At 43.8% G+C, this 26,669-nt stretch overlaps 1 protein-coding gene across 2 annotated transcripts; it reads left to right on the plus strand.

Annotated features, from left to right (window-relative positions):
* On the plus strand, positions 1-25,808 carry prdm1a (PR domain containing 1a, with ZNF domain). 2 transcript variants are annotated; one of them, XM_071469954.1, is made up of 7 exons: positions 1-175; positions 13,754-14,101; positions 16,253-16,372; positions 17,789-18,041; positions 21,968-23,004; positions 23,228-23,356; positions 23,450-25,808. In XM_071469954.1, the coding sequence occupies exons 1-7, from the start codon at positions 95-97 to the stop codon at positions 24,038-24,040; spliced, it is 2,559 nt and encodes an 852-aa protein (XP_071326055.1). In that variant the 5' UTR covers positions 1-94; the 3' UTR covers positions 24,041-25,808. The 2 variants fall into 2 exon arrangements, with proteins under 2 accessions (XP_071326055.1, XP_071326056.1); XM_071469955.1 differs by lacking the exon at positions 1-175 and adding an exon at positions 10,662-10,909.
* Positions 25,809-26,669: the final 861 nt, after the last annotated feature.

Raw genomic sequence — 26,669 nt, forward strand, 5'->3', positions numbered from 1 at the left:
TGTGAGTGGAAAAGGAGTTCAAACACAAAATAACACTTAACTCTGTGGGTCCAAACACACAGACAGGAACTGTGATATTACAGGAGTATTATCCATGGAGCTGCAGGCGCGCTGTGTGCAGGAGAAGCCAGACCCCGCAGCGAACACGGGAGGACGAGCTGCGGTGCAGAAACAGGTGAGGGTCGGCGGGAGGTCTGCGGGGGGAGGGGGAGACGTGCCCGAGGGCCGCCCGGAGTGTCTTTTATCATTTTTCACTTTTTAAAGTCACTTTTGTGGCTTTATTGTCAGTTTATAACCGTGTTTAACACGACGTTAGCTGGTAATAGTGACTCTGCTTATCTCCGGTATATACAGGTGTGATTTTATAGACGCTTTATTTTAGTTCAGGGAGTTTTAATGCCGCTTTTATTTAACATAGACCTGCCTATAGGCTCCATCAGAGGGCTGAGGTAAGTCTGGTCGTTAAAGCAATTAAATAACTGCTATTCTCTCATTTAATCTGCAGGGATCTATATGGGCTACTGTAGCTCTCTGAATGTTATGTAAAATTCCTATATTATTACTGTACCACACTATATTATTATAGCTGCTACATTATTTCTCTGAAAACGGTTGGGGTGATTTTTTTTTTTTTTTTTTACAATGTCAGAACTGAATGTGGCCTCTACTGCCTGTGACAGGTTGGACTTTGTATGTCTGGTTTATTTAATCCATACATTTAAGTTAGGCTATAATTTTATCACCACCACAAATTCTGCATCTTTTATACATTTAGCTTACTCTTAATTCTTTAATAGATTTTCTTATGGAATTGAATACCCCAAAAAAACAAGTTAAATAAAAAAAATAATAAATAAAAAGATAAGGATGGCACCTGCTCAGAGAGGAGGGAGGTCGACACAGATCCTGTCAGGTGAAACAGTTGAGGGATGGATGCATGAATAAAGGGAAGACAGATACATTAGTAATAGAGTAAAAGTCATATTGATAAATGAATAATAATTATGTTATAGTGAGATTTAAAAAAGGTAGAACTACAGGACTATAGTATTTCCAATATCAATATTTAGCTTGTTTCACTTTTTTTCTGACCTCCAGTGTATTAAAAATAATATAAATACATTTCTATTCACATATTAACATCATTAATCAAAAGCAATGAATGAAAAACAGAAGTGGTGATGGAACAGTGACAAATTATTATTAAAAATAACAGTTACACAAAAATAAAAAAACGGATCACGGTTTAATCCCTGAACTGCAGATGCTACAAATACTTAGATGAATATGAATAAACCAATAACTGATGTTTAAGCACAGGCAGACATGTTGTAACACTTGTACCACATGAATAGTAGTGATACAAATACAGATAAAAGCACAATAAAGTCACTACATGAATTCACTTTTAAAGTACAACAGACTTCCTGTGGGTATTTTTAGGAATATTAAGAATACCTTAGGAATGTAGCAGTGATACAGCAGAAGATAAAAACACCACAAAGAAGAATGAAGTCACTATTAATTAGATTTTTGTCAACCACAGACAAACTGTGAGTCTTTAAGTATAATAGTTGCACTAGTGTGGTTTGTCCTGAGGCCTGTTATAATGGAAACTACCAGGACAGGGGGTAATGTGACATCAGTGTGTGTGTGTGTGTGTGTGTGTGTGTGTGTGTGTGTGTGTTATCTCCACATTGCTGTTGCATGTGGTGACTCATTGCACGTTTCCGCTGTTTACTGGAATATTGCTGGAACATGTTTATGTCCTGAAGTTTTTAATGGCTACCTGAGAGCGAGTGCGGGAAGCTTCTCTCGCTCTCTCTCTCGCTCTCTCGTTATAAAAAGTTGATTTATTTCTGTTTCTTTGAGGGGCTTTTCAACTGGACTCGGGGCTGACGCTTGTTGTTGGCTCAGAGTGACGTACGCAGCAGTGAGACACACTCACATGACTGGACTGCTCTGTACTCTGTGTCTAGAAAATGAACAAGAACAGGACAAACACAACAATTAAAAATTGTCCTAAGTTCTGTGAACTTATCAGAAGTCACTGCACAACTTTTTTGTCTTTGGGTCTGGTTGCTTATTGTATCCAGATAAATCAAGATGGTTAAGTCCAGATGTTGGAGTGTGACTTTGCTGGACCGTTATAAAAGTAAGAAGAGAAGTAAAACAAAAAACAAAAACAAATCAATTTAGTAAGGCCATTGTCATCTGTTCCATGTTTATGGAGTCACTTTTTCTTACATTGATGGCTTCAGATAACATGTAGTCCAATAGAGTCCAGTTAAACAGCGACAGAGGCCGATTATCATCCACCATGTTGGAAAAGCCAAGTTCTCTGTAGATATTTTGTTAGAGCAGCTCAAATATGAGCTGGAGCTCAGAGGCGATTAGCTTAGCTTAGCATAAAAGCTCACTAATTTACATATTTTTGCTGTCAAATTTGTGTAAAGGAGCTAGTAAGTTTTTCCATTGCTACATAGCTAACGTTAGCATTAACAGCTGTTTACTCACCAGTCTAGGAGAAATGTTGTGAGTTAATTCAGCATCAATCATGCTAACCAGCTAGCCCTGGCGTGGTCAGACTGTCCCGTCGTCCCTGTAGCATCCAGTCTTCCCTGAAGAAGTAGCACCACTCAGAGGACCTATGATAAACTCATCTTGTAAACATAAGAATCGCTAAAGCTCTTGTTAAGACTGGTAAGTAAACAGCTGTTAATGCTAACGTTAGTTATGTAGCAAAAGCAAAACTTAAAAATGTATCTTTAATCTTTAATCTGTACACAAACTAAATGGCAGTTTGTTGTTTTATGGGAAGTTACATACTATTCCACAAAAAACAACAAAAAGGCTCAGTTAATGTGCTGTTTGATGTGTGTTTTGGACTATTTCTCCCTGTTTCCACTCTTAAAGCTATGCTAGGCTAATCACCTGTAGCTATCTACAGTATCTGAGTAAGAGAGTGAGTAAGCATGTTCCCTTAAATTCTAGCTATGACTTTGTCAAGAGACACTGAGCCCTAGCTTATTAAGCAAAGATAGAGAAGCTGGAGGTAGACTTCAGCAACGAGGAGCATCCACAGCGTCATAGAGAAAGAAGTAGACACTGTCAAACTGGATTTGATGGGGTGCGGAAGTGTTTCCATTGGGGCCTTGAAAGATGGTTGAGTTGGTTTTTTCCATTACAAAAATGCTACACATGATAAAACAACATGCATGTTATCGTCTCCAACGTTCATTTTCATTCCATTCACCACATGTCTGATGGATCTGATGCTTGTCTGACTGACACCGTGAAGTCTGATCCAGAACCTTGACTGTACTGCAGTTAATGTGGATTATTTTTATTTTTATTGTAGGAAAAAATGTTGAAATACTTTTGTAAAAATGTCTTTATTGCAGAATCATGCCATGTCAACATCTTGGACACACACACTTGGAACACAGTGTATGTGTGTGTGTGTTTAGATGCCTCTCAATGAGGAGTGTGTTTGGTTGCGTGCTGAGGACACTGTGATTAGCTGTAGACACTGAGACGGGGGGTTAATGGGGGGACGGGGGTGGGGGTTGACTGTCTGGTTTGGGTATTGCTCAAGTTTACCCTCGGCCTTTCTGCTGCATCCATCTGTTGCGAGTGACGAGATGAACCCACTCGTGCGCGCATGTGTGTATGTGTGTGTGCATACGCATGCACTGCAGGGGCGGACTGGCAAGATTAGGAGAGTTGGCTGCCGCTCCCCTCCTCCTCCTCCTCCTCCGTGCCCGACGCACCGCCAGCTCTTCTTTTTGAGCACTTCGACCCTGACACATGCCACGCGTTCATGGCTGTCCCACACACACACACACACACACACACACACACACACACACACAGATAGAGGATCATGGTTGGGTCTAACCTGCCTAATTCTCCCTAATGGCTTCTCTATTTGAGGATTAACTCCCTAAATCCACACACACACACACACACACACAGTGGGTCCACCGTCCTCTGGCCCATAGTACAACTGTCATTTGCTTACACACTGTCTCAGACACACATGCACAAAGACACACACACACTGACACATACACACACACACACAAAGGAAATGGACAATAGCTGATCTCTTCGCAGTGATTTGGTGAGGCATCAAATGGCCTGTGGGCTGCAATTAAAATGTTTGGAGCTGAAGGGGAGTCAGGGGAGAGGACGGGGTAAGATATGGAAGGGTGGAAAGAGGAGGAGGAGAAGAGAGGGAGAGATTAAGGAGAGGAAAGAGTTTAACACTCAGGAGAACTTTATCAGGATGAACTCTCTTTGTGTGAGCAGCAGTGCGTTTAAGCAGATGCCAGACTGAGACTCTGAGCTCAGTCACCTCTCTGGTTTGTGTCTGTTATCTAACCAGGTTGTTATTCAAGAGAGACAAAAACATTCAGAGTACAGGCTGCGTACAGGTCAGCGTCCTGTTCCAGCAGCACACAGGGACATAAACAAACATAGGCACTGCTGAATATGGAAGGTAATGTTGCTTTAAAACATCTGACCAGGTTAAGAAAGTCTGTCTGACATGAGTTGGAGAGACTTGACAAGACTTTGACACTAGAGACCAGGGATTCAGTCCTGCATCCAACATGTTGTTGGGTTTTGACAATGAAAACACTTGGTTAAGGTTCAGAAATGTTTGGTTTAATATTGAAAAAATCTAATGTTTTAAAATGAAAACAATATCAGAAACAACATCTATCCATACTACCATGTAGCATTCGTACACACTGAGCATGCGCGTGCCAGTGTAAACAGGAAGCTGATTGTCAACATTGCGGTCGGTTGCCCAGTTGCAGAAAATACTACAAACGAGGAACAGCATTGCGGAAAAGTAAGGCCAGTTTTCTTTGCTTGTACCGAAGACGAGGTGGAACTGTCACTGAAAGTAACATGAGCGTAAGGTGGTCATGGTGGCAGAAAGCACCGACTGTGAGTGGTTACCTACATTCACCACAGAGAAGAAGAGAGGTGTGACGAATCAGGGGAGGACACCAAGACCCAATCAGGAAGCGAACGTGTGTCTGTGTCATCGTTTCCAAAAGTTTCCTTTTCTGACCCTCCAGACTAAAACGCAACTCCAGAGTGTTCAAACTAAAACGGGGTCAGCAGCATTTCCAAAAGTCTTCGTTTGAGGGGCTGGAAATAAAAAAGTTTTGAGACGACTTTCTGCTGTTTCACCATGACATTGTCCCCATGCACAGAGCCATGTCCATAAATACATGACTTTGGGAGACCTTGACTGGTCTGCAGAGAGCCCTGACCTTTACCCCATCCAGGACCTGTGGGATGAACTGGAGCAGGGACTGTGAGCCAGGTCTTATCAGCCACTGTCAGCGTTGGAGCCTTGCCAGTGGAGGGGAGGATGATATAGAAGCGGTTAATGCCCATGATTTTGGAAGGATTTCACGCTGAGGCGTCCACATAATTCTGGCCAACTAGTGTATGTAATCATGGCTGCTGTAAATGCGTAAACACAAAGTGATAGGTTACATTCCCCAGTAAAGGAATGCAAAGTGTTAATCCCACCTTTAGCCCCCGAAGCCTGTGTGTCCATCCTTCTCCTTTCTCCTCTCTCACCTTCGCCCTCCCTCCTCCTCCTCCCACCCTCCTCTCCTCTGATCCTCAAGGCCTGTGTTTTGAAAAGCTCTTACTCGGGGCAGATTTCAGCAGAACTACTGAGTGGAGTAGAAAGTTTATGCAAGAGGAAAGTGTGTGTGTGTTTGTGTCAGTACATGCGTGTGTGTGTGTGATAGAGGCCCTCTGTTAAACTAACAGAGATCCAGGAGGTCTCTGGGCCCTCTTTTGTGTCTCTCCTCTGTCTCCTGCAGGCATGCATGCAGGGCCACCGCAGAAACAAAAAGACACATTTCAATGTGACTTCAGTGCTGCATGTGTGTGTGTGGGGGGGGGGGGGTAAAACTACCCTGACATACACCTCTCCTCCTGCCTCCCACCTACTGCAGATACCCCCCAGCTACAACATCCCCTCCCTATGTCAAAGAGAGAGGGGGAAACTTGAATTGACTCATTGCAAACACAATATTATTTTCTGCAGGAATGTGTGTTTTTGTCACCAACCAGTTACTAAGTTACTTAAAGCTGCTGCAAAATATTAATGAGCACATTTTCATGTTCTTATTCCTACAACTGTGCTTGTTGACTTAAGGAAAACTCCACCCAAAAATCTTTTCACCATCAAACAGTCAATCCCCCTGAAGGTATGAAGGTCGCTGTAAAAACTTTTTAGTTTGCTTCCACCACCACAAAGACTTGGATTCAGTCACATATGTTATCTGCAACCACTTCTGCAGCATGATCAGCTTCTCCAAAGTGCATCCGTTACCAAAACATAGTTCAGTACACAACTTCAGAGCATCATTAATGGAACTGAGTGTTAGCATAACACTATAACTTTGGGTTGAATTATACAGGTGAACAGTGGAGAGGATTGTGCTGCTGGAGTGGTGATTAACAGCAAAGTTCAAGCCACCGCTCAAGCCCCACACAGGGTTAGTGGTCAGTCAGAACAGTATCACTTAAAGGTCATGTAGGCAAAACTACCACCTTTCACTAACCTTTAGCAGCTGCTATAGATGTTGTGCTTCATTCATTTAAACGATTCACTCCAACACATACTTACTGTTGCAGTTTAGTTGTATAAAAACATTATTTCTAGCAGACATTAGCTGGGTCCCAACTCATCCCTTCAGAAGCGGCGCTTGAAAACCGATCGCGTCACAGCGGTGCGACTAGGCTGCCCAGGTTCTAGGCTCTTTCAAATGCAGCCGAGAAATGAGTCCCTCTTTTCCTGGACAAGGGCTCCAACAGGTGGATCCTTCATGGCCCAACTTTTTACAAGATTCATTGCGGGCTGGTAATGAAAATAATACGGCAGCAAACAACGTCGGCAGGGAGCCTGAGGATTACACTTTGAGATGAAAGTATTGAGTTTCAGAGTTCAACGGTTAAAAACAACAAGGACCGTAAAACCTCAAGTTATGTTTTGTCAAGGTTGCTAGGCGACAGGAGCGCTGCTTTGTGACACAACAGTAAGGACACAGCTGGTGATGCAAAATGGGAATCCTCCGTTGAAGCCGTCTCATTTCGGTTTGGCCTTCGCGGTCTATGAAAGGCTGCACCTTCATAGATACGTCCTCTGGAGGATGCAGCCCTGAAACCTCTGCTTCGGTGCTGATCCACACCTCTGAAATGAACCACTGTTATGCAATTTACGGGTGATTCTCCAAGCTTGCATTTTTTAATGCAGTGCAGTATATACGATATACCTGCACATCAGAGAGCAGCCATCTTTGAGTGCTGAGATATTTGCTTTTATCTACGTATTCCCCTGCGTATCCGTGTTTCTCTTCACATTAAAAAAAAAAGTTACATGTCTGTATTATTTGAAATAATCAGAACGGCTTCATGTTTTCATTTCAGGATCGTTCAAAGTAACAAGGAGGAATTAAAAAAGAAATCATGATCAACGTCTATAGGCTCGGCCAAACATGAGCTCACTAACAACACGCTTTAACTCACAAGTGTCAGAAAACTACAGTAAATGGGTAAAAAACTCACTAAAGTGGGTCATTCACCCAGACTCTTCTCATGCAAACAGGAAACATGCACCCACTTGAAAGCGCTGTCACTGTCCAGCATTACATTTCCCCCAAAACATATTGATCATGCTAAATACTTGCACATGAATGCGTGATGATGTGTGTGTCTGTGTGTGTAACGGGCCGATGTGCTATCAGGGCATGTGTTCATAAAAAAGGAAGTCTCTGGTTGTTTTGCAGTGGGAGGAATTGCTTAGCTGCAAAGCATCAACATGTCCGACAGCTGTGGGACAGATCTGCAGCTGTGCGTGTGTGTGTGTGTGTGTGTCGGGGTCGTCCGTTGGCAGGAAGCAGTAGGCAGCGAGTGATGTGGTCAGACCCTCTGTCACCAGACAGAGAGAGAGAGGGAGGTCCTCTCTCTCTCACTTCTTCTTCTTCTTTTCTTCCTGTTGCTTGTTTTCTTTTCCTAATCATTGTTCTTCATTAGAGGAAGAAAAGAAAACACAAACGGACGTAGACTCATTTAGCTTTCTGAAGGCTGATGCTGATGGTTGTCAGACTGCTGCTCAGACTGACTCTCTCTCTCTCTCTCTCTCTCTCTCTCTCTCGAGTTTTGTCAGAAATGAGCAGAAAACACAGCTTTTCTCATCCGTGTTTCCACTCTGACTCTGTGTTTTCATGTTGAAGCCTGGAGTCATGTGGAGATATAATTTTTTTTTTTTTTTTTTGGAGGACAGAATCATTTATGTTTTTAAGTACTGACCAAAAACTGTACATTTTACAGATAAATTGACTCATTTACATTATAAAATTCAGGAGTTAAATAATAATAAATTCATAAAAAATATTTTTGAAAATGTCTCAGTTAAGAGCAATCAATCAGGAAATGAGCAAGACTTCATATTGTTTTTCATTTTTCTGGTTCAATTCCACTTTTACTTCTTTTAATTTTTGTTTTCTTTCATTTCCACATTTAATTTTTCAATTTTAAACACATTACTATTAATTTTCTGTCATTATCGTAATTTTATTCTATTCAGGTTTTGATTTTCTCTTCTTTCCAGTTTTACACTGATTTACGTGAATGTTTTTGTCTGGTAAGATGAAAGTTGATGAAACACAAAAAACATCAGGAATGGAAACATGAAAATGTTCAAAGAAGAACAGGGACTTTTTCCAAATTGGTTTATTTTGTAGGGGAAGGCATCGAGAAGAGTGAAGAGAGAGAGAGAAGTGATGGAAAAAGGGAGAGGGGGAGAGAAATCAGTGTGGAAAATCATTTTTGTAAATACAGTGAGTAAATCAAAGGGCTGGAGGAGAGAGGGAAGGCGAGTGAGTAGGAGGTAAATTGAGGGAGTCGAGGGGACAATTAGACGGGAATTTCCAGTGTTAGTGAGTTTTTGTTAAAACAGCGGAGAGTTGTGAGGTTTTTTTCTGCACACAAATATTAAATTTATATCTGAACAGTTGCAGAATATTTGATTTACTGCAAAAATGCAGGGATTTTTTTTTTATGAATGAAAAAATGAACAGTTAACAGAAGAAAAACAGAATAAGGAAAGGACAACAACGAAAATGGAAACTGTAGAGAAAGGAAGAGTACAGGCCCGTTCAGACATGCACCTCATTATGTCTGAATAAACCCCTCACTCTCTTCTGTGTTACAGTTCTGGCAGGAGTCTCATTAGGTCAGCTGTAGGAAGAAACTGTCTGGAGAATTTCCAGCATGGCACAAGCCTGAACTGAACTGCGTCACATTAACATTAACAGAACGGTGACATTTCACACCGAGACTCAAGATCAATTATGAGTTAAATGATAAATAAAGTCAGTCAAATAAAGAGATTGAAGAGAAATAAGAGATTCCTGCCAGAGCAGACAAAGTTTTTTCCACTTGCAGTGAAGGAAAAAGGAGGAAAAACAACATTATAATAATCAGAATCATATTTTACATCGTTTTTGTGTGAATGAAATGATCAATATGCAGCGAAAGGCTGCTTATTTCACAACAGGCAGCGATTTTATCATTATAACAGATTATGAAGTTGATGTGTCAACTCATTGGTGGATTCCCTTTGAATCATTTCCTGACAGGACTAATGTTGCACATCATCTAGTGCCATCGTTCAGTGATTAGTGAAGGAGACTGTGACCAGCTTTGTGATTAATGTTTGCTGTTGTATTAACTGTAACCGCATGTTTCAACCAGCACTAACCATCTGAGCTAGACGTTACCTGCTACAATCCAGCGTCTTTCCCTTCGACACGATCACGTTTTGATAGAGGAGGTGAATGTGACGAAAATGTTTCCCCTCACAGTACATCCACTTCTTGTCTCCCTGGCAGCAAACATGAGAGTCGATGCAGCAAAGCGAAATTTAAATTGGAAATGAAGAGCTAGAAAGTAAAAGAGACAGAGAGATGGAAAGGAAAGAAGAGAAGGAGAAAGAGAGAGACAGATATAGATATAGAGTGATAGAGAAAGCAAGGAGAGAGAGTAACAGGGAGAGGGTGAGAGGCACAGATAGTAAGGAAGAGAGAGAGAGAGAGAGAGAGACTGACTACTATTAAGGTTCCTTAACACATGCGGCAAAGGGCAGACCAGTCCTGCCCCCTATAGGCAATTCATATGTGTGTGTGTGTGTGTGTGTGTGTTTTCCCGGAGAGAGGGACATCCTGTGACAGTGACTCAATGCTTCCCCCACACACACACACACACAAATACACACATACACATGTTGTTTACCCCTTTGAAGCCGTTAACAGACATTTCCCACACACACACACACACAAACATGCACACACAAACCATGATCATCTGTGAAAATCTTTTTTTTTTTTTGATGCAGAAAAAAAGTTGTGTTTTCAGTGTGTATATGTGTGTGTTTGTGTGTGTGTGTGTGTAACTCATGGCCTCAGGTGAAAGCGCCTGCTGCTGTTTCCTCTGCAAAGAGTGTGTGTGTTTGTGTGTGAGGAGAGGAGGGGTTGGGGGGGGGGGGGGGGGGGGGGGGGGGGTGCAGAGCCAGGAGGAGGAGGAGCAAGGAGAGTGGAGGAGGGGGTGTGGCTTCTCCAACTAAATCAGAAGGCTGTTTCTTTCTTAGTCAGTTGAACACAGGACTCCGAGTCTCGCACACACCCACTCACACACACACACACACACTTTGACACAGACAAGCTCAGTGTGGAGTATCAGCGCTCGGAGCAGGACGGACAGAGGGGGAGAACTGCACCTGTCCCACAAACACAGGCTCTATCCTCACACACACTTACAGAGGATCTGACCGGTCGTCCTTATGTGTGGATGGGACCAAAGTTACACGGTGAGTACGGAGCCGCTCAGACTTTTACTCTTTTACAAAAATAACAACAAAGAAGAGGATTTTTTTTTTTCAGTTTTAAAATAGATTTTAACTCCTTTTGAGTTTGTCTTTTAGTTTGGAAATTGTTTTAAAAATTCTCTGTTGTTACAACAGATGGAAACTGTAAATAAAAATTCAATTTTTAAAAAAAATTTCATTCCAATTTATTCACTTTTAACATCTTTAATTTGCTGTCTTGTTTTTGTGGCGCTTGTTTCTGACTGGAAATCCAAAGTGGTTTTTATCTCTGACTTTTATCTTGATGGGATTTTAATTAAAACGCTGCTGATGAGTTGAAGTTGGTGAATTTTGCCGTAGTTTGGATTGTTTTAACTCTCACTTGGAGGAAAATATCTCTATGTTTGAGAGGTTGAAAGGCGTTTGTCAGCTTTTCAGTTTGCGATTTCTTTTTCTTTCTTTTTGCAGACTTTAAGGAGTTTACGTTTGTGTTTTAATGAGGACTCAGAGGTGAATATTAGTCAGGAAATGTTTCCATGAAGAAGGAAAAATCATGGATTTAAAATAAGAAATAGGCTGAGCTTGATTTCCTATTTGTTTCCCTCTGATTGGTGGTTAAACAGACTTCTCATCTTGACTTACTAAAATGCACCTTATTTTTAAATTTCCTCTGGCTGTGTGCAGACTCAGCTCCTGTATTTGCAGTTGGCCTAAATGAGAGACGAATTGTTTCTTGGTTCTTGGTTTCACTATTAGTTCTCGATGTTGCAGCTGTTATGCAAAGAAGATTCTGAGTTCTGCTGAGAGGTGAAATATTGAGAAACATTTCCATATGATCAGTTTTTTTCATCTGTGTCATTTTCATGGCAAATTAGAGAAGAAGCTGTTGTTGTGTTCACGCTGCGTTCACGAGAAATGAAGTTTCACAGTTCAAATACAGGATTCTGTGCTTCTGTAGGATTTAATGAGTTTTATTGTTAAAGTAAAATTGCAGAAATTTGCATTTGAAGCTAAGTAGATCAACTTTTTCTTAACGAGTCAGGTTCTATGGTTGGTTTTTAATAAAAGTAAGAGTTTGTGTTTTGCAAGAGTATAAAAAAACATCAATGTTACTGTTAAAATGAAGAAGAATGAAGCTCATGACTCATTAAATTCAGTGTCGGAGCTGGTGTCTGGTTCCTGAAAATTATCCTAATGTGAAAATGTCTTGTAGTTTTTTAAAATCACCTCAGCTGAGATGTAAGTGTCATTTTCTCGGCGCTGCGTGGACGAGAAGCCGACAAATGCGACTGGAGCTGGTTGGATGTGAAATAATTTTCTTTCTTGCGGCTGCAAAAGAATTCACAGAGCTGAGTGTGGTCACTGAGGATCTGCTGCTTTTCCGCTCGTCTGCGTGGGACGAGCAGCATGTTTGTCCCTGTGTGGATATCTGCCTCTGTGTGTGTGTGTGTGTGTGTGTGTGTGTGTGTGGGATTGTCTTGGGTGGGATCGCGTTTGAAGTTTTGTTTGCGCTGCTGTGGCCCCCCAAATGGAAAAGTTTTGGCGCTCCCTTCCTCATCACCACCACCACCACCACCACCACCATTACACCCCCCCACCCCCACCCCACCCCCCTCCTCCTCTCGTCCATTACCAACACACACACACATACACACACACACGCTGGGAGTCGGGATGATTTGCCGGTTCCGCTGCAGTGCCACTCTGCTTCCAATTTTAGCTTCATTCAGACACAGACAGCATTTCCTTCCTCTGGCTTCAACCCCAGGGGGAGACGGGGAGGGAGGAGGACACAGAGGGAGGACACAGAGATTTCAGGTCCATAATCTGGACAAATCCACCACATTCACACTGTCGAGCAAACTTTCGCTTACACAGAGAAACTCCGTCTGAGCCGCACCTTCCTCATCTCTCTGTGTAAAAAATTACTCAAATAAAGGAAACATGAAAAGTTTGTTTGTTTCAGGGGGGAAGAAAGTGAGAGAGACGCTGACTGAGACAGACAGAGAGGCACAAACTGCTGATAATTAAATTAAAGACATCCTGTCTCTAAAATGAAGCTGAACTCTGAACTGGAGGCTTTGTTACAGGAGCAGAGCATCACTTCTTTCATCGCTTCACGTGAGACGTGTTGCCTTCTTCCTCTATCAGTTCCTCTTCATCGCTGTGTGCGATCAAAGTCTCTACTCTCAGCCTGAGTCATGTTAATTTCACCTCGTGGTTTTTTGGACATAATAATTGTTATTGAATATGAATAATTCTCATCACACCTGAGGATAAAAACAAACAGCAGCTTCATGAGGATGACACAGTCTTTTTTGGTGAGGGGGGGGGGTTATGTCCATATTATATAATTATCATTATTTGATTAAAGTGAACTAATTATTTCTGGAGTTATGGATGAATGAATGAATGAATGAATGTAGGTTTTATTCTCTAATTATTTCTGTAAATAGTTGACAAGACAGTTTCCTGTCTGTTTGTGTGTGTGTGTGTGTGTGTGTGTGTGTGTGTGTGTGTGTGTGTGTGTGTGTGACAGCAGTCTTAGTCAGACCCCCTCTCCTTCTTGAGTCACCCCACATAATAATCACAGTTCTTCCTCTCCTCCCTTTTCTCTCTATTCGTCTGTGTTTTTATCTTCTTTAATTTTCATCCTTTTCTTTCTTTCATCCATTTCCACATGGTCGACCACTGCTTTGCTTTCTTTCTTTCTTTGTTCTTTCTTTCTTTCTTTCTAAATTTTAACTTTTGTTTTCTCTGAATGGAAATGTTTGAATTAAAGAAATTAAATCTCTCTCTCTCTCTCTGTCTCTCTCTCCATCTCTCTTCCCATGTCTCTCAACCCAGGCGACCTCTCATAGCTCGGCCATGTTGACCAGTGAGGGGGCGCACACCATGGAGCAGGACAACTCGCACCACGGACCCAAGATGGCCTCCGCCGCCACTGCCACCGGCTCCGGCTCGGACGGGGCCGAGACGATGACAGACACAGATGTGGACATGGAGGTGGAGATGGAGGAAGCAGACATGACTCAGTGGACAGAGGCAGAGTTTGAGGAGAAGTGCACGTACATCGTGAAGGACACGGCGTGGGAGGCGGGGCCAGACGGTGACGCCATGATGACAACTATGACGAGAGCTGAGGCGTCTCTGCCCCGGAACCTGACCTTCAAGCACCCAGCTGACAGCAAGGAGGTCAGACTCAACACACACCGACTGCAGACACACAACTTTCTCTCCACTTTTTCACACACACACACACACACACACACACACACACAGGATCCATCTGTACATACACACACACATGAGTCAGATGTGGGTCATGTAATGAAGAGGGGGTCGTGTCTCATCGTAAAGCTTTACACACACACACACACATTAGAGGAAAGAATCTGTGTGCGAGGGTGTGTGAAACGCCTGGAGCAGAATTTACACACACACACACACACACACACACACACACACACTGTAACTGAAGTGTGTGTGTTGAGGCTGTGTCTTCATCAGCTTGTACCCTTCCATTAAAACTCCTCATTCATCGTCTGCGGAGACGATGAGGGCCTGGTCCGATGTGTGTGTCATCTTCCACTGAACTGAGGTCATTAACTCACCTGCAGTGTCAGCTCCAGCTGACAGGGGGCGCCGTTCAGCACCTCCACAAACTGCCACACTTCAAACTGCTTCACGCTCCAGCTGCTCAATGAGCAAGTCACAGAGGTTTGATGTGAACTCTGAGCCTCCAGATGCCTCATATGTCAAATCCACGGTGGCCTGTGGGGTTCAATGAATTCAGAGTGAAAAATTCAGTTTCGTAACAGAGAAAAAGTGACTTCACATCATCTTATAAAGACAATATATTGAAGGTGATCAATAACTGTAGCCGCTTTCTTTCTTTTTTATCAGACTGGAGAAGAAAAAGTCAAAATGTTAAAGGTTGAAATTGGGAGAAGTGAAAGTGAAGCTGTTTAGTGTCGACAATTAGAAAATTTAGTTTTAAATTTGCATTTGGAGACATTGATTTGAGTTTCAAGTTTTATCAGTTTTAATAATCCTCTAAACAAAAGTCAAACCTTAGTGATAAAGAGCAAAAAAAACTCTGAAAGGATCCATTTCGTCACATTTCTCTGTATCGCAGTGAGCAGGATCTGTTGATCTGCGCCGTGGGTTTTCGAGGCGGTTTGAACTGGAACTGGAAAGTTTGTGACTTCAGGTCAAAAGGTCGCAGCTTTGCCAATCCTGACCGATCCTTTGCAAACTTTAAAGTGGTGTGATCACATAGATTTTCTCATCAGGGGCTTATCAGCGAGGAAACTGAGGACAGAGGCGAGGAGGGAAAGAGAGGAGCTGATATCAGCTAAGGTGACTCTGGACAAGAGAGAGAGGAAGGAGTTTGTCGCTCTGATCAAAGAAGATTGAGTTTTTGTTAAAGAAGAGAGAGAGGGAGGCTTGTAAAGTCTGTCAATAAGTCAAAAAAAAAAAAAAAAGGAAGACGCTCATGTCTGCTTCTATAGGGGGAATAAGGGAAAGGGGGATTTCCCACATCACCAGGGAACAACAGGGTTTGGGAAAGGCATTTGTTTGCGTGGGTTCTGCACGAATATCATCCCCGGCTGGAGCCTGACATCCCCTCACTTTTCTCTTCTTCCTCTTCTTCCTCCTCCCTTTTTTTTTTTTTTGTTCTGTGATTGAATCAGTTGAGAAACAAAAAGAAAAGATTTTTTTTCTTTTGAGTATCTGGATGTTTCCCCCTGAAGCATGTGAAGTGGCAGTGGTTTTGGTTTGATGTGGCGACGAGTGGAGGTGTGACGAGAGAGAGAGAGACGGAGAGATTTGACGCACACGCGCACACACACACACACACACACACACACACACTCCTGTAATGAACTGAAGCATGAAGTTGGCTCATTAATCATTGTCTCCGTTGACAGGTGGTTAATAGCATGTGTCTATGAGTCTGAATTTGTTCATACAATTAGACTTAATGACATGTCACTGATGGATGCATGAAAACACACACACACACACACACACGCACAGTCTGCACCTACGGCAACCTATGTGGTCGGAATCATCTCTTTACATCTTTGCAGATTCATTTTTAGCCTCTGAACGTCTGGTGTTTTCAGTTTTGTGTTGCAGTGTCATCACATCGTTGTTGACTGATGCCTTCGTGACATTTGCTGCCACATTTAACTGTTTACTTGCTTTTGTTACCTGATGCTGCCACATTATTACCTGTCGAGACATTCAAAGATGTAAAGATCTTAAGACTAAATACACACACAATCCACTTCAAAGACCTTTTGTGTAACCTGCCCGTGTGTGCGTGTCTGTGTGCAGGTGGTCGGCGTGTGCAGCAGGGAGTACATCCCCAAAGGAACTCGCTTCGGTCCTTTGGTGGGCGAAATCTACACAGCTGACAGCGTCCCCAGGGATGCCAACCGCAAGTACTTCTGGAGAGTGAGTACAAAAATACATTGACGCTCACTCACACACACACACGGAAAACGCACATTCATACAGACACACACACACTTCCTCAGAAGCCGGAGGGACCCCTTTCTGTGACGTCAGTCAGTGGAACAGGAAACTGGGCTCGAGAGAGCGTTGGGGATGTGATGTCACCTTTACACAAATAACATGTCACACTGTGGTTCCTGTAAGTGCACTCACACACACTCACACACACTCACACACTCACACCATTCAGCAGAATACATTTGACTCCATCACTACCAGTAACTGACAACGAGAGTAAGAGTACACACTCTCACAAACCACCGACCTGACCACTGCCTACACAGTGTGTGTGTGTGTGTGTGTGTGTGTGTGTGTGTGTGTGTGTGTGTGTGTGTGTGTGTGTGTGTGTGCGCGCGTCTGTGTGTGTCTGACTTGCATTAAAAGAAATACTCACTGTTCACCAAACCACAAACACACACTAAATCAGAAAGGTGTTCCATGCTCATATCTCACTTTCTCACATACACACACACACACACACACACACGCACACACACGCACACACGCTGAGTTAAGAAAAAATGAGCGATCGACATAGAGAGAGAATGAAAGAGAGAGGGGGAGGAGACGTCCTTTCTCTTCTCTATATAGAAGAGGATCTCCTCCTCCTCATCACTGTCTGTTCGTCTGAGGGAGATGAAGGTGTCGAGAGGAGCATGGTGAGGACGGAGGGATGGAGAGATGGAGGGATGGAGGGAGAGATGAGAGAAGTGTAGTTTATATTTAAACTGTCTGGATTATAATAATAATGAACCAGTCAGTCAATTAATTTATTCTTTTTGACTTTTTTGGTGAGTTACGTTTTACTTTCAGACTTTTTCAGTTATTTACGTCAGTTAAACTTTCATTTTCTCACTTATTTAGTTAACTTGTTGCTAATTAACTCACTTTTTGAATTGGTTGTTAACTTTTTACATTTTGTAGGTTCATTCTTATTTTTCTTAATCATTTAGTTAATTATTTACTTATTTATTGTGTTTTACTACTTATTTACACATTTACTTTGTTAGCTACTCATTAATCTGTCTTCTAACGTAATCACTGATGGGGTTTCTTAAACTTAACTCTTCATTAGTTACTGTACTAAGCTGGTAATGAACTTAAATTATAAGTGAGTCAGCAAATTATTAAAAGGAGGGAAATAAAGGGAGAGAAAAAGAGACAATTTTACATTTTATTATTAATAATTTAACTAATTTAGTTTTTACTTCTGTTCCACCTGTTCTCATCACAGAGAAAGAAGGAAAAGAAAGAAAACTACATTGAGAGTTTAAAAAATGTACAACATTATTATTACTTTTTTAAATTAAGCTCCTATTAATATTTCTTGTGTTTCCCTTCTTTCCCTCACTCCAGATCTACGCCGACGGGGAGTTCCATCACTTCGTTGACGGCCTGGATGAGACTCGCTCTAACTGGATGCGGTACGTGAACCCAGCCCACTCGGCGGCAGAGCAGAACCTGGCGGCGTGTCAGAACGGCATGGAGATTTACTTCTACACAGTGAAGCCTGTTCCTGCTGGCGCTGAGCTGCTCGTCTGGTACTGCCATGACTTCGCCCGGCGCCTCCACTACCCGCCGTCAGGGGAGCTGATGATGCAGAAACTCAGTAAGTTCATGTGGTTTTTTGTTAAGAACATACATTAGTCAGAAATGGAAAATAAAATAAGATATTTGCAACAGAGGTCGATGCTTTACATGTTCCAAACTTCCAACAGCAATAATCAGACTTTTATTGTGAAAGAACAGGCTATTTTTATTAAATGTGTCATGCTCTGAGCTGCTAAAACTAAAATCAATAGGGGATGTAGGTTTGTGTGTGTGTGTGTGTGTGTGTGTGTCTTGACTGTGTCCCGTCGCCACTGTTAAAGCCTAACGGTGTGTTTGAGTGTAGCTGTGTCTCCTTCCTCTCTGAACATTAGCCTGTCATTATCTCACACACACACACACACACACACACAGAAGTACAGGACCGAGAACCTTTCATCTCTGTCAGTGCCATCGTTTGTATTTTTGTGTGTTTGTGTGTGTGTTTGTGTCTGCCAGTGACAGTGTAATTACACAGACAGGGGGATATGGCCCCTAATGCCACAGTCTTACACACTTAAAAACCCGCTTTTAACATGAAAGCTCACATACACACACACACACACATACACACACAGTCTTGCTAAACCTCAATAAAAGAACCAGAGACAGTGTGTGTTTGCATGACTGTGTGTGTCTTCAGTGACCTTTTTATGAGAGAAATGTCTAAAGTAGGCGTCAGATTTCTCCATCCTCACACAGGAACACATACATGTACACAGACACCTATTAATCTTTATATCAGTAATCAATATATTTATTTTACTATCTTTTGTTAACTTTTTACTGACCATATTAATCTTCTTAATGCCTGAATCTAAGCCTTCTTTGTTTAACAGGAAGGTCAGTAAGACACAAGACAAAACTCACACACACGCGCACATTCATGACACTTATCCACTTTGGCTGAGCTGATCAAAGAGAGAGCGAGCAAAGAAGAAAACAAAGAGAGAGAGAGTGGGAGCTGAGGGGTTTCCAGGTGTGACTGCAGGCTAATAGCAGCGTTAAGGTGGCAGAGGAACCAGCAGACCCAGCCTGGGCGACTCCACTGCCCGGGGAAAAATGCGCATGACCTGGGGATGGGGGTGGAGGGGCAGAGGCAGGGGGTACTCTCAGCCCCCACCCTCCTTCCTCCTCTCCCCACTTAAAGCCAGTGTATGTGTGTGTGTGTACAGTGTATGTGTTGTCTTTAATTAGCTTCCTCTGTCATTTAGCCCCACAGGCTCCCGTTGACCTGCCTCTGACTTGAATGCTGAGTTTTTTTACCTGCACTCGGCCACAATTGTCTGAGGAACGAATGTTCCTAAAATGAGTACGACTTCTGACTGCCGCAGTGGCCCACAACAGTTTTAGCTCTGACAGAAGGAGTCAGAAATAATCTCATTGGCTGAGTAAAACCAAGCAAACCACAATCTGTCTGTCTAAGTGACGTTAACCGAAACCCAGTTAAAGGGCAAAAGGTAAAAAGAGGAGGAAGCTGCTCTGATAAATCTGGATGGTAAAAAAAAAAGAAATGTAATCCAGTTATTTAAGTTAGTGTTTTATATGATGAACATTCGGCTGTGAACAAACGTTTAATGTTCATCTTTCTGAACGTTTTTTGAAGCAGAAGTGAAAACCTTTGGATGCATCTGGCTGATGTTCATGCAAATAGCAAAAACATGGTCTCAAAGCTCCATGTTCTTTTAGCTGAGTTAGCTACAACACAAGTGACTAATAGCCTGTGTCACTTCCGTTGGCTGTAGCTGCAAATAGCCATTGATGGCCGTAAGAACAGACATCAGTGATGCAGCAGATAAAGTTTTCTGACTGCAGTTCCTTCTTCCGGCCTATAATTAAAGTATGCAACGTTTTTTTCTTTTCTTTTTTTTTTTTAGCTGCTACACTGTTTTTGATTATTCATGAGATTATTTCTACTTCTGTAACTGCTGAAAATAAGTTTTTCTAATCTAATTAATCAATTAAAATTTATGGAGAAGATGCATTTCATTATTGCAAATTACTCTTTGTGTCCCAGTGGGGGGCACCAGAGTTACTGTAACATCCTGCATTATATTCCTGAGGAGCGCGACATCATCCACTGTCGTCTGCGTCGTGTTTTTCTCTCTGGTTTTTTTGCTCTTTCCAGCGCAGTCATAGCAAAACCAGACGTGTGTGTGTGCGTGTGTGAATGTGTGTGTGTGTGTGTGTGGACAAAATGACTGAGCCTGCACCGCTGTCTCACTCCCTCACTTTCTCCTCTCTTCTTCTTGTACTCTTTTTGTCGTCGTCGTAACATTCTTCAAGTGTTAGCACTTGAAAGCACCTGTCAGCCATGTGTGTGTGTGTGTGTGTGTTGTGTTCAAAGACGCTGTGCACCGCCGAGAAAAAACACTCTCTCTCCTTACACACATGCACACACACGCGCACACGCACACACAGTTATAAGCAGGACATGCCATAACATTCACACCCATTCTTTTCATCTCAAACACATGCAAGCTCCCACTGTGCATGTGCAAGTGTGTGTGTGTGCGCATGCATGTGTGTGTGTGTGTGTGTGTGTGTGGGTCGGCCATTCACCCTGATATATTTGCCACTTAAAAAAGAGCAGAGAAGAAGGTGGGGGAGGGAGTGCTGGAGGTAGCGCTGCACCTCCCTCCCCCTCTGTTGACTACTTGAACTTCCTGGCAGAAGGGCCGTGCTGACAGATTGATATCTCCAAGATGGCCGCCCTGTTTGTTTTCTGGAAGAGGGAAAGAGGGAGGAGGAAGAGGAGGAGGAGGAGGAGGAGGAGGAGGAAGGCTAACTGATAACCTCAGTGTTTACTCGGCCGCTATACTACTGATGCAAGGGTCACTGAGTGTGTGTGTGTGTGTGTGTGTGTGTGTGTGTGTGAGAGTGTGTGAGGGGGTGAATCAGGGGGAGTCTAGCATTTAGGATTTACTTTGAAAGCCTTCCTCCCCTACACACACACACACACACACACACACACACACACTAACACACACACACTCACACTCCCCTCTGGGCGACCTCATGGTAAAAAGTTGACTGGGCAGTAAATGAGCTTATAGATAATAGACGGCGGCATTTTAAGGGCCCGACTGCAGCCGTTTAACAGCCGAGATGTGCTGCTAGCTGACATCCCAGGGCTTTTAGTCTGTGTGTGTGTGTGTGTGTGACAGAGAGAGAGAGCTCCTCCTAATCCACTCTTTCATCATGCATAGGAGACAGTAGGTGTGAGTGACTTAGGAGGAAGCTCTCTAATTCAACCTTTTGACCTGGAAACAACAGTGAACGGCCAGGAAAGTTAGGAGCTTGATCAAAAGTGTGTGTGTGTGTGTGTGTGTGTGTGTGTGTGTGTGTGTTCACCAGAAGTGGGAGAGTCAACAAATGAGACAGAGGCCTTTGTCTGTAGGTGCCTCTGTGTGTGTAACTTGTCATGTGTGCGTGTGTGTGTGTTTGTGTGTGTGTGTGTGGGGAGGGCAGGTGGAGGCCAGGTTTTTTCAGAGGATATCAGCAGGAAACCTTCCATCAGTCCTGTCTGTCTGCCACCATTTTGATTTTATCTTGATTTTATGGACACACACACACACACAAACACACACAATGGCCAAAGGCAGCTGTCACGCCTCACTTCCTGTCTTTTGCCCCTCCTCGTTACCTCTCCTCTCAGGCTCGTTCGTCAAATCTGTCACCTTAATTGGTCGACTAGTTCCTTAACCTTGTGACACACAAACCCCCACACACACACACACACACACGCACACATACACACACACACATATCTCTGCAGTGGGGCTCTGTGTTAAAGGGATTTGAGTGTTTGTATTATTCAATAAAAATCATGATCACTTTAAATGGCAGAAATTTTAAATGTTATTAATGGGCCCCATGGGTAACCAGGAGGACCCTGTCTGGAAGTGGTGAACTCCCCCTGACCCCTCGTCTCTCTCGTCTCCTCAGAACAGTCCCTCCTGGAGGTCAAGCAGCAGCAGGTGAGCAGTGAGGAGCACTTGGTCGAAGCCTCCAGTCCGTCCCCTGTTGCCGTCACCCCCACCCCACCCAAGAGGGAGCACAGTGTCCTGTCCATTCTGCGTGGCACCAACAGCACCTCATCCACCAAGAGGGAGCCCAGCCGGCCGCTCCCCACCCGCCTGCGCTGCGCCGACAGCCCTGAGCGCCCCTTGTACCCTCGCGCCCTCTACCCAGCTTTCAGGCCTCACCAGCTCGGTTACCCAGCAACTCGTTCCCCCGGCAACCAGTCCTCGGCTACACCCAGCCCATCAGCACGGAGCAGCCCAGATAGCAGCCCTCAGGGGAGCCCCGCGGGTCCGGTGCCCTCCCCAGCTTCTTTCTACCCCACCGGACTCAGCCCCTACAATGGTTACTCCCCACCATCTGCCCCCCTCTCCTCACCTTTTTACCCTCCAGGAGCCCCCTACTCACGCTTCCTCCTGCCCCATCACTACCCTCTGCCTGGTGGTGGCGTCCCCCCTGTCTTTCCCAGGATGTACCCCCTCTACCCCAGCCTCCTGCCCTCTCATGTGCCCCTCCTGCCCTCCGACGCAGCAGGGAGGCGCTTCCTGATGCCTGACCCCAGCCACCCCTCGTCCGTTTCTGCCCACAGAGACTTCCTCCTCCCCACGCCCACCAGTGCCTTCTCAGTTGCCACCTCTCCGAAGGACAAAGCGGGGCCTCACCACCCTTACCCCGGGCACCCTCACCTACACGAGCTGGCCCACACCCCTTCCAGCGGCTCCCCAACAGCAGGCACAGCACCTCCCAGCGAGCGGATGCCCACCAAGCCTACCTCAGCCCTGCTGGGCAACGCCAGCGAGCATCGCCCCGACGAGGAGGCCATCAACTTGACCAAAGTGAAGCGAGGTGCCGGCTCGGCAGGCTACAAGGCACTGCCGTATCCACTGAAGAAGCAGAATGGCAAAATCAAGTACGAGTGCAACGTGTGCAGCAAGACCTTCGGGCAGCTGTCAAACCTGAAGGTGAGGCTCGACACACCACCAAGTCATTTGAACATCATGTCTGCTTGTCTAATTTACTGCCCTACTATCATTCCATTCCTTTTTGATGTGAGGCTGCAGAGCAGGTTAGCAGCACCTTAAAGAGCAAGGAGCATCACAAAATGTTTTACAGGCAAAACCAACTCGATGGTTTCTCCTGAATGTGCCTAAACAAACCTTTTCTTTCCCGCTCTCCATCATGCAGGTTCATCTACGTGTCCACAGTGGAGAGAGACCCTTCAAATGTCAGACCTGCAACAAAGGTTTCACCCAGCTGGCTCACCTGCAGAAACACTACCTGGTCCACACTGGAGAGAAGCCACATGAATGCCAGGTGAGAAACAAAGCTGGTTTTTAGACAGAAGGGTTCACGTTGGGCTGCTACAAGCTGCTGACATCATTTTCTCTGTCATGTCTCCTCATCCAGGTTTGTCACAAGCGCTTCAGTAGCACCAGCAACCTGAAAACTCACCTTCGCCTCCATTCTGGGGAGAAGCCGTACCACTGCAAACTCTGCCCAGCAAAGTTCACCCAGTTCGTCCACCTCAAGCTGCACAAGCGCCTGCACTCCCGCGAGCGTCCGCATAAATGCCCCCACTGCCACCGCCACTACATCCACCTGTGCAGCCTGCGACTTCACCTGAAGGGCTACTGCCTGGCGGCTAGCTCCGGCTCCGCCAGCCCGGCCGCCCTGGAGGAGGTGCACCGCGCCAATGAGGAGATCGAGCGTTTTGACATCAGCGAGCACGCCGAGCGGCTGGAGCAGCTGCAGGGAGGGGTGGAGGTGGAGGCTATGTTGGAGAAACAGGTCCTGGGGATGCTGTGGAGGGAGGCTGACCTGAAGTCCTCCCACTATCATCCCCACCGCAAGGGTGACACCACCGAGCTTCTGTCCACAGGGTACAGCGCGTACGAGTCCCCGAACGAGACGTCAGTCATCAAGATGCGGCACAGCAGCCCAGTCCTGCCGCTTCCCGCCAACGTCACCGTCAAGCAGGAGTCGGAGGACCACGCTTAAAAGACTGCACGACTCACAGTGGACTGTGTTGCCAGGAGCAACCGCTGTAAATAAATAATTCTTGACCTGGTTGTCATCAGGAGTGACATCATGACCACACCAGGCGTTCAACCTATCAGGGACTCACGTACTCAGGGCTACAAGAGACACTGTCCCATGACTACTTAACGGTTTATTTTACGTAGAGACAATCATCTACCCAGGACTTAACCTTTAATGTAACTAATATAATGCTATTATCATTGTTGTCATGTATTTCTTGGTCTCTATTTTCAAATGTATTTGTTTTTGTTTTGATCAATTAGTTGTTATATAACCTCCTTAATTTATTATACTTTTTATTTGTTGACTTTAAAAGCAATAAGTGGAATTGATGGTTACACTCACAGGGTGAAATCAAACTGTTTTTCTGTTGATTTTGTTTTCTCTCTGTGGCCATTTCTCTGTAGATAGTCACTTTTTCTATGCCTATATCTGTCCTTCAAACCTCTGACCTATAGAAGCAGGGGTGTCCACTCTTCAGGGTTTTATCTATTTAAATTAAAAAAAGAAAAAAGTATAGCAGGTTTAAAAAGGGTTGAAAAACTTGCCAAAGTCTGGCACATAAATAAATTTGTTAATTTAGCAAGAAGAGCTTTATTTCAACCCTGCTTGAGAGCTTCCCTAAAGTATGTCTGTGTCATTTTCTGATGCCTACTTAATTTAAATGGAACGAAAAAAAGGGCATTTTTTTTTTTTTTTTTTTTACATTTTTCACAACAGTTACCTCAGTGTGCGTGTGACGATGTGAATGTGTGTGTGTTTGTGTTTTAAGGGACAGCTGAAGGTGGGAGCTTTCTATTTATTTTGCTTTTTTTTGCTACTTGAAGAAGAAGAAACCAAACTGAAGCGGATTGCAGCTCTTCGTGTGGTCCAAAGGAGCGGCGCCGCCCGCTCGACATGTAGCACATAACGGACTCTGGAGGCTGATGAGCCGTCCTTCTCCTCGTCCCTCCTTTTGTTTTGTGTTCTTTCTTTTTTTTTTTTACAACACTGTCAACAACCAACAGGGAAGTGAACACCCTCAGATTTTGGGATTCACTCTTGACGCTAGTAACCAAAGTTCATGTGGCTTTAATTTCAAACGCACACCAAAAAAGAAAAAAAAAAAGGAAAATCAAAACAAGGGACGGACAAGAGGAATCAAAATGCTGAAGAAGGGAAGATGAACTGTGTGTATATGATGAAGTGTTGGCTCTTTAGCTGTGGTCACTTGTTTTGTAAGTTGTTTTTGTTTTGTTGTTCTTGTCGTATGTTAATATTTCAGTTGAGAAACAATGGCCTCCTTCTTCAACCCCACCTGTCTGCTATCTCGTTATTGAACTGGCATACACCAAAGCACCTCGGCCCTCTTTTATGCACTGGTCCCCCCCCCTCCCTTTTACTTTATAACTTCAGTGCCGATGCCTGCATCATTTACACTGTGTACATTATCACTGAAAACGGTCATGATGGCTTTAAGACTCACCCTAATGTTACTACAACAGCAGCAGCAGAGCATCAACCTGAACTCTGCAGCTCTCTCTCTTTCTTTCCTCTGCTTCATCATCTTTCTGTCTAACGACATGTTCGACCAAAGCGTCTCTTTCTCTCTGATCAGAGCTTTAACTCCAGAGGAGAATTCCCTAAAGGACTGTCTCTGTTTACATTCTGGTTTACATAGTTATTTATGTGCAAAAATGTCAAAAAGTGTAAATTATGATATAAATGTTCACTGCTCTAATCTAAACCCTTTGGCTCTGTGTGTTTTATTCATGTTCGAGTCATCATAGATCCTGAAAATACAATAATGTTCATCTTTATATGACATATTATATGGCGGTACCGCCAGAACATTCTCATGCTTTTGGGTTAATGGTGAACTGAGTTACCGCCACCAGAAGGAGGCAGTAATGCACCAAAAAGCTGTTCGCCAACTGCCAAAAGGCATCAGAGGAAGAATCATGTTTTATGCATAGACTGTAAATAAAGGTGGATGCAGCCTCTGTGACTTCACCCATAGGTTCCTGAAGAGTGGTTCTGAAGCTCAGAGTGGGCTGTTACACTGTCGCCATCTTGGCACAGCCTGGCTCCCCTTAACTCCTAGCTAATCCAAAAATGGGCAGAAGAGGTGGGACCCGAGAATACGGTACATGTCAGTTTGTGGCAACCCACCTGTCACTCAAAGTGGCCACGCCCTCAATTGCGCAGAACTTTAAGCCTTAATAAAATTTAAACAAGTGAGTTATATAAAAATTCACCCTGTAACGTTGTCATGAAGAACGAAATTAGATATTGAGACCAAAACCATTTTTTGTACCAGGCTGTAGACATGTTTATTTCTGCTGTAAAGTTTGACATTTAACATGAGAGTCAATGGGGACTGACTCGCTGTTGGAGCCAGACTCCAGTGGTTGTTATAGGAACTGCAGTTTTTAGTGTTGGCTTCACAAAACACATCGCAATGAATGACAAAAGCAACACAATAAATCCTGATAAAATATAAGAGTAATAAATAAAATATACCAACTAGCCCATTTATAAATATTAAAACAACAGTCAAATGCTTTGGTGAAGGATTTACTGGAATTTCAGTAAAGACCATAGAGGC

This window comes from Trachinotus anak, unplaced genomic scaffold, assembly GCF_046630095.1.
Source record: "Trachinotus anak isolate AG129_WGS33_773 ecotype Australia unplaced genomic scaffold, CSIRO_AGI_Tana_v1 ptg000032l, whole genome shotgun sequence".
NCBI classification, from domain to species: domain Eukaryota; kingdom Metazoa; phylum Chordata; class Actinopteri; order Carangiformes; family Carangidae; genus Trachinotus; species Trachinotus anak.